Here is a 9,268-nt window from a genome sequence, read left to right as displayed (position 1 = left end):
TTGAAAATAAACAAATAAAATGGCTGTCCTGGGTGATGAGGAGACACCAGGACTGAAATAATTCCAATCCCAATGTTCCTAGCAGGTATATTAGGTCTCTTTCTTCTGTTTCCTCTCTTCTCTGTCATGTGTAGTCACAGGAATGCGTGCTCCTACCAGGTTGCACTTGTCAACTACTTCAGAAGAGACAGTGACTTTCAATTAAGTTATAAAGATCAGCCCAGCAGGTGTGATTCTGTGGTTGAGCATCGGCCTATGAACCAGTCAGGGCTTATGTCTGGGTTGCGGGCTTGATCCCCAGTGTGGGATCTGCAGGGGGCAACCAATCAATGATTCTCTCTCATCATTGATGTTTCTCTCTCTCTTTCTCCCTCTCCCTTCCTCTCTGAAATCGATAAAAACATTTTAAAAAGTTATAAAGATGACAGCTCTCTGAAATCAATAAAAATGTATTTTAAAAAGTTATAAAGATGACATAAAATATGAAAAAAATAGTATTAATATGGTGTCGTTTCTTGAATTATTTAAAATGAGTCTTCTTTTTTTTCCCCCTAGAAAGTGATATCTAATGGCAGTGGAAGGCTGTAGAATAAATGGCCGGAGACATGGCCAAGTTCCACAATCATGAGGGCACTTAAAACAGCGGTTCTCAACCTGTGGGTCGCGACCCCTTTGGCGGTCAAATGACCCTTTCACAGGGGTCGCCTAAGACCATCCTGCATATCAGATATTTACATTATGATTCATAACAGTAGCAACATTACAGTTATGAAGTAGCAACGAAAATAATTTTATGGTTGGTTCACAACATGAGGAACTGTATTTAAAGGGCCAGAAGGTTGAGAACCACTGACTTAAAAGAAGCATTGCTGCTAGGTTGATGAGATTTTTTTAAAAAATATGGACTGTTAAAAATCATATTACATATGCAGAACTGTAACTCCCACTTGATTTCAGTATACCAAATAAACTATGCATAAGGGCAGCAAATTCAGAGAGGCCAACACAGCTTTCACAGAAAGATAAGGAGTTGAATTTCCATAGAGGAAAGGGCAACACTGAAGAAATTCATGGAATATTTAAAAAGCAAAACATCCTTTTATTTTAGAAATACTTGATTTGATCCATTACTTTTATCCCTGCACTAAGAAAAATGTATATAAATAACTTACAATTCTAAAGCTCTTATAAGAAAGATGGATTTAAGAAGCTATGCAAGAAATGATAACAGTTTCCACAGCGGGGGGTGGAGGGGGATGGTCTTGGGACCCAAGGAGGCTGTGGGAAGCAGTCATCTTGCCCCACGAGGGTCCTTGTTCATGTTGGCTCTTGGATAGACATTTGTGACGTCTGACCTTTTCCTGGGTCCTTCACCCCTGTGCCGACTGTACTTCTGGCCTCTTGGATATTCACTACAGCTGCTCCCCCCTTTAATGGTCATAATCTGCTGAGAGAGGGGCCAGCTATCACTTTAGTCTTGGACTTGGCATGGGCAAGCCACACTGTTTAAAGGGAACTGGAAGCCAAAATTGCAAGCGAGACCTCTAACTGCCTCTAATTTCAAGTGAGAATCTGCTCTGCAGGCCATCAAACCTTGGGTAAAGATAACATGTTTTATTTTTATGAAAAGCATGTATATAAAGAGAGATTCCAAGTGGAGCTTTTAATATCACAGGCATATGTTTGGATCCTAAATGCAGCAGCCCCCCCTCTTCACTAAAACACCTAGAAAAGTGTCGTCCCTCAGGATGGTGTCACACTGACTCACAGCCCACTGGGGGGCTCCACACTGACGCACTCGGTAAAGACCTCACAAACCGAGAAAGCTCTGCTAAACGTCAGTGTCAAATAAGAACTTCCCTGCTGTCCTACCCATGGAAGGAGAGGCATGGAAGCTGTCAGGGCCTGCCCTCCTGTACATCTCTGTGCTCGGCTCCGGATAAAGCCCTGCTGGCATATTCCTCTCTAACCACATGTTAAACAAAGCTGTAACCTGTGCCGTGGGAATCCTTGAAGAAGGTATCATTTTCAAGTCACCATCCTGACCTTTTCCCAAGTGATTTCTGAGGGTTTTGCCCATTTCCTCTCTTGTCTCCTTTGCCTGTGGATTATACTGATATTGGGCTTGGCGATTCCTGAAATTTAGCCTGCAGCTTATCAAAACAATGGTCTTCCTCCTTTCTTTGAAGAAACTACTGTCCAACCAGCTTTGTGAAATAACCGAGAAAGCAGACAGGGCCAGGATACACATGTGAGTGCTAAACCATGACGCTGGGGCGCAATTGTGAGAAAAAAGACAGAAATTGCAGGAACAGAGCCTGAAAGATGCGTTAATGTGGGTCGCCCCACCAAGTTAAAGAAAGGTTCTTTTCTTTTTCTTTTTCTGCAAGTAAAAAGAACAAAATGCAGCTGAGAAATTAGAGCAAAGGATTCCCCATCCTTGCGTGGGACTTGCCTCCCCCACCCCCACCCTCCTCCACAGCACCGCTGCTGGCTCCCACTCTTCCCCCAGGGCCAGCAGAGGCTGTATGCTGAGGACTGGCATCTACTTCCATTTCTTTGTTCCTTTGCTTCATCTTGTGCCCCTGCCAAAGACAAGGAGAAACCAGCTCTTAGATTAAAGATAAACCATCTTTATAAGCTTAGCAAGGAATATCTTTTTTTTAAAAAAAATCCTCAACTGAGGATATGTGTTTTTATTGATTTTAGAGAGAGGAACAGGGGGTGGGAGAGAGAGAGAGAGAGAGAGAGAGAGAGAGAAACATTGATGTGAGAGAGAAATATTGACCAGTTGCTTCCCATACTCATCCTGAATGGGGATTGAACTGCAACCCAGGTATGTGCCCTGACCAGGAATTGAACCTGCAGCCTTTTAATGCATGGGAGGCTGCGTCAACCAACTGAGCCACCCGGCAACGGCAGGAATATCATTTTAATACAATAGTTGCCCCTTATCTAAGTGGAGGGACATGTTCAAAGACTCCCAGTGGATGCCTGAAACCCCAGATAATACCCAACCCTATATATTCTATGTTTTTCTCTATACATGCATACCGATGATAACATTTAATTTAAGAACTAGACCTAGTAAGAGAATAACCAGAATTACTAATATTGAAATAGAATAATTATAACAATATACTTTAATAAAATTACAGGGATGTGGTCTCTCTTCCTCAAAATATCTGGAATTTCCATTTAATATTTTCAGACTGCAATCAACAGCAAATAACTGAAACCATGAAAAGCAAAACTCTAGATAAATGGAACCACTATACAGCCATTGAAATGTTTCTCACCCCTCAAGCAGGCCTAGGAATATTTTATTTGATTATCAGAGGACTTTGGATATCTAAGCTGTAATTGTTGGCACATGGTATTTTTAAAAAGCATTTTAAAAATATATTTTATTGATTTTTTACAGAGAGGTAGGGAGAGAGATAGAGAGTTAGAAACATCGATGAGAGAGAAACATCGATTAGCTGCCTCCTGTGCCCGCAACCCAGGTACATGCCCTTGACCGGAATCGAACCTGGGACCTTTCAGTCTGCAGGCCGACGCTCTATCCACTGAGCCAAACTGGTTTCAGCTAAAAAGCATCTTAATCACTGTTTAATAAATGTATGCCACACTGACAACTTGCTTCGGCTGATGGGGATGATTAACCCAACTCTTCAAAGTATTCTTTTAAAAACCTCACCTTGACTGTCTGTGCCCTCCCTTTTTGGGACCATTCATACACTCTAGTATCCAGAGCTCAACAGAGAAATCATAATAATCACAAATTATATACAATTTATATAATGTTGAGTTGCAAAAGTTGTTGATGGTTAGTCCACATTTTGAGATCTTATTAAGTCTCTGCTGTGTTCACCACCTGAGAGGACTCTAAGAAGATACCATGCCTTACAAGAGCCTATAGACTTTATATTTTTAAAAACAGGGTATAAATCCACATAGAGGGAAATGCACAGGCCTAAAACATACTTCAGTCTGTTTTGAAAAAATGCGTAAATTTAACTCACACCACTATCAAGATGTAAAGCATAGCCATCATCCCAGATCAATGATTGATCTGATTTCTGTCACCATGAATTTCCACATCTCTCCAAGGAAGAATTGGAGCAGATGTCCTCAAGGCTAACTTTCTACTCTGGTATCCTATGAATCCTTTTGGGAAAAAAATACCTTTGAGGTTTGTAGGTGTATGTAAAAGCAATATTATAGACAATTTAAAAAATATCCATAAGTAGATAAGGAAAGAAAGAATCCTGCATAATCTTCGCATTAGCAATAACTTCTGTAGTTAATATGGTATTTTTTAAAAGCATATAATGAAGTATTTCCTTATAGGATTTTTCTGTATCTTTCCTACATATATACATAATTTTAACAATGAAAATTGTAAGCATGAAGAAAATTACAGACAATAGTATAACATATTTAGAATAGATCTACTATCCAGATTTAATGTGTTAATATTTTTCAAATTCCCTTGTAATGTTTTATTTTTAATTTTCATTTTACTTTAAGAAATAAAACATTACAGATAAATTAATTTACTTTACAGATAAAGTAAAACTATTTCTCTTCCTTCACAGAATCCTGCATAATCTTCGCATTAGCAATCCTAATATTGGTGTGAATCAATAATTTAAATAGTTTTATACTTTTAAATACATATATTTATAACATGAACACACATAATAAAAAGTATATAGCATTACTTTGTATATTACAAAATGTACATAAATAGTAGTTTTGTTTTGCCCTGTTTTTAACCACACAACAATTATTATTATAAATCTATAGTCAATATTTATTTTGATTTGCTTTTGTGCTTACAATTTTTCTTAGGTCACAATTGTTTCCTGCACCCTACGCTTCCATCTGGGCTCAATTTTCTTCTTCCTGGTGTATATTTAGGAGCTTTTAAAGAATTTGAGTAGCATTTTTTTTTTCACCTGAAAAATGGCAAATACCATTTTCTTAAGTGATAGGGCAACTAGTCTAGAACTCTATATTAGCAATTATTTGTATCCAAGTTTTGAAAACTCACAACTAGTTCACTGTCTTCTGACCTAAACATTTGTTGGGAAGCCTACTATTCACACAATCCCGACTGCTTTGTAGGTTAGCTCCTTGTCTCTCAAATTGCTTTAATTTCTTCTCTTTGGTGGATTTATAGTGCCTGCATGTGGATTTATTTTAATATACATCTTTCTTGCTACTTATTGTTCTTCCTTTAATTTAAAATTCATGACTATTACCAACTCTAATAAATTCTGTCATTATCTTTCAGATATTGATAATCTATCTCCTTTTAAAATGGCTATTGAACACAAAACATCTTGGTTATGTCTTATCCTTCACATCTCTTCATGTGTCTTTTATATTACTACACTTTTATTCGCTTTTTCCAAATTATTGTTAATTTTTCATAGTGTTGCTCTTATTTTATATCTGCTTTTCATCTTTTTGTCATTTTTATGTATATTTACTTTATAGAGTCTTCAAAATTTTTTACTCTCTCAAGTTCTTATGGTACTAATTATCCTGTAATTTTACCCTCCAACCAACTCTCATTTTTGATGGATCACTTCCTTGTGTGTTTTATGTCTTAAAATTGTGAACTCGCCCTGGCTGATGGCTCAGTGGTTAGAGTATCGGCCTGTGGACTGAAAGGTCACAGATTTGAATTCTCAGTCAAGGGCACATACCTGGGTTGCATGTTCCATCCCTGGCCCTGCTATGATGTGGGTGGGAGGCAACCAATGTATATGTCTCTATCACACCGATGTTTCTCTCTCTTCCTATTTCCCACCCTCCCTCCCTCCCTCTTTCTCTAAAAATCAATGGAATAAATATCCTTGGCTGAGGATTAACAAATGCAAGCAAAAATATTGTGAACTCATCTTCAGATATTTTTTCTTCTGTGACATTTCCAAGTGGTATTTCCATTTGCTACCTATAATCAACTATATAAATTAATTTTTGTTTGTATATTACTATATGACTTTGGATGGCATGAATTTGTTGCAATGTCATGGTGCATTTATGTTTTCTACTTATGATGGGAGTCTTTTTCTTTCTCCACGCTGCACCCTGGGCAGACCCACGTCTCCTTGTTAATTTCTTGAGCTGAGAGTCCCAGATTTATACATGTAGAGGTATCAGTTCTGGCTTCTTACCCTGAGTGGCTCAAGGTCCTAGGTGGGCATTAGAACCCAAACCCTAGCCATAGGGCCTATTTCTGCATCAACAACGATCTGTAGCCCTTAGGGGTTGCTGCATCTCCAGCTCATCAGATTATTGTTTTGGCTTTCATTTTCCTCATTACTCCTGGTGCCTTTTGCTTTTATGTCCATTGAGCTTTGTACTTTAAAATATTTTTGTTATAGTTTACCTCTCATTTATAAGTATTTGTGTTGAGAGGAGTTCTGTATTACTTCCATTTCTCAGTTGCCTATTGCTACATTACAAACAATTCCAAAACTTAGTGGCTATGAATATCAATTATTATTTCTCATGATTCTATAATTTGGTCTGGCATCAACTGGGCAGTTTATCTGCTCCAGGTGGTCTCTACTAGCACCAGAACATCACAGAAGGTCTCTGAGTTTCTCTCCATGTGGCCTTTGTCATTCTATAGATGTGCCTGAGCTTCATATAAGGTGGCTGGATTCCAGGAGCGGGTATTCTGAGTGAATAAAAATGGAAGCTACAAGGCCTCTTGATACCCAAACTGGAAGCTACAACCCCCTCCACCTGCCATATTTCTCCAAATTTCTGTAGTTCCATAACCATCTTTACATGCCCTCAAATACTTATTAAAATTATTTTTACATTTGCAGAATGTTCTATTTCTCCATTAATCTGTTCCCTTATTGTTATTTTTGATACCCCTGATTTTTCACAATTATAAATTACACAACACGAAACATTTTTGCATTATGTCTTTGATCTTTCTAATTCTAATTCAGTTTCACTGTAAGTTCTTTAATTTCCTTACAGGTATGATACACAGAACTAAAGGTTAGGTTCTTTCTTCCTGTTGAACTACCAGATAACATTTACAAACCTAACTGCCTAAATATTTCTGTAGGAATCAGTGAAATTCCTCAGGTCATACTGTTCTCTGTGACACCTGTGTTAAAAAACACCTCACTATTGTTTGAGGAATAATATGGTGATATCAAAGAATTTGTACTTGGAGTATCTAAACTTCCATTGACCAGCCAAGTGACCCTATGTGAGCCCCTTCTCTTCCTGGAATTGAGTTTCCTTAAACTAATATTGAACTTTAAGTTTTGACAACTCACTCATTTGGGTAAAGGTATAAATTGGTGTTTATTGTCAAGGAAAATATTTTGACAGTGATCACAGAAAACAGATTTGCCCTGGTACAATATCTGGAAATTGAGCACACTGGAAAATAATAGTGTCTATAAGAAAAAAAAAATCCAGACAAGAAGTTTACAGTTGTTGCCAATGAAAGGGCAAAAGGTAAAGCAACACTGAAGAACTTGTATTTATAATGTTCAGGTTTAGTCTCACTTCATTACTTTTCAATGGCACTTCTCTACCGTATCATGTTTGCAGCTTAGCAGTATATTTAAAATATATGAATGAGGTTATCAGTAAAAAAGGAAGACAAGTTTCAAGACCATGTTTGTGTGTGTTTATAATTTTTTAGCAGTCCTATGCTATACATGCATTATGCAAATTCTGTTATATCTAGTTTTAAATGATGTTCAAGATCATGGTGGGAAGGACAGATGCGTGTGTATTTTCACACGTTTTCAAACGTTGTTCTGCTGTGATGCTGGGACTCGGGTCTGGTGCCGCAGGGCCTCCTTGGGGTGCAGAGACCTACTGAGAAGATACAGGGAGTGCAGGGCGGTGCTCGAGGCAACAGTGTCAACACATTTGTGTCTTACACTAGACAACCCACAATTCATTTATTCCATAGGGTTTTTTTTTTAATAGCTAACTATTTTAAGTTAGAAATTGGAATAGCAAGCCTGACTTATTTCCTCTAATTTTTCTCACCAGCTTTCAAGATATGGAAAAGACTTATAGACCACTCATCATTCTAGATATACTTCATTCTCTGCTGAGAGATTTAGTGTGTTGGTCTGGAAAAACTCCTAAGTGTGGCCTGGCCCAGACTTTTATTTGCTTTTGGAGTTCCCTGAGGCTCATTCAACTCAACAAACCTTTGTGCAGACATATAGGCCCACAGGTAGTTGTGTGAGAGGTTAGGATATGAGACAGGTTTCTTTCTGCCAAACATACTCAAGGGGCTTTACACATTCCCCAGGGCAAAGCTTTAGTTGTTATGCTTAAAAAAAGATCTACTAAAACAACTCAGCAGGTAAATTCTGGAAAAGCAATACTTCAGAATCAGCTAGGGGCTGCTGAAATAATTTAATCACTCCAGGAGGCCAGGAGGTGAGATGAATGGAAAACCATTTTTTTTTTCTTGTTGTCAAAGCTCAGAAAACCAGAGTACTGCATGATTTGAATATGCTGTGGCTTTTCTTTTTCTCTGAAAGATGGCACGCTTCTATGGGAATCTTTGCTCCTTACACTGTGTTATTTGGTATAAAAATTTTTAAAGTTTAGCCTGATCCATGCTGCGGGACTTGGTAGAGTCGAGGGAAATCCAGTATGCCATTTACAAATAGTTCCTCAGACCAGTTTAACCAATGAAAAATCCCGACACAAGGACAACTTACCTATTAGTTAATCTTCTTGCTGACTCTCTGTTGGGTCATTTACACTGTCAACCTGACTATTCATTTCAACTATAACCAGAAAGGAAAACAAAAAGGTTAAATATTTATTAAAACCAAATCTCTTAAACACATTAAAATGGCCTATGACTTGATACTTTTCTGATTTCCTGTTTTATACCTCTTTTCAGTTCATTTTCATTCATTTATGTTTTTAGGGTCATTCTTGTGGATTTTTACTGAAGAGAAATGGGGAGGGCAGAATTGCCTTTTTACTGAATTGTAGAAGCTAAGTTGTCATTTCATACCAGATTTTTGGGTTGATATTTGGGGTATATGTATTACCACCCTTAGATAAATTCAAAGGCATTAATCTACACTAATAAAAGAGAAACATGGTAATTGGCGTACTACCGCTACCCTTTTCATTGGCTAATCAGTGAGTATATGCAAATTAACTGTCAGCCAAGATGGCGGCCGGCAGCCAGGCACTGAAGCGAGCACGAGGCTTGCTTGCTGCAGACTCCAAC

At 38.0% G+C, this 9,268-nt stretch overlaps 1 protein-coding gene across 2 annotated transcripts in view; it reads right to left on the bottom strand.

Moving 5' to 3' along the window:
- Positions 1-2,374: 2,374 nt before the first annotated feature.
- The window catches only part of MACROD2 (MACRO domain containing 2), a 1,947,520-nt gene continuing 1,940,626 nt past the window's right edge, over positions 2,375-9,268 (bottom strand). For both annotated transcript variants that reach the window (XM_014535040.1, XM_014535041.1), the window contains exons 18-19: positions 8,742-8,810; positions 2,375-2,585 (exon numbers count right to left, since the gene is read on the bottom strand). In XM_014535040.1, the coding sequence (XP_014390526.1) occupies positions 8,749-8,810 (62 nt within the window). In that variant the 3' untranslated portion in view covers positions 2,375-2,585; positions 8,742-8,748. The remainder of the gene's footprint in view (positions 2,586-8,741; positions 8,811-9,268) is intronic.

The sequence above is a fragment of the Myotis brandtii genome, unplaced genomic scaffold (assembly GCF_000412655.1).
Source record: "Myotis brandtii unplaced genomic scaffold, ASM41265v1 scaffold137, whole genome shotgun sequence".
Lineage (NCBI taxonomy): Eukaryota > Metazoa > Chordata > Mammalia > Chiroptera > Vespertilionidae > Myotis > Myotis brandtii.
Note: the sequence above shows the minus strand (reverse complement) of the source record. Positions and strands in the feature narration are given on the sequence as shown.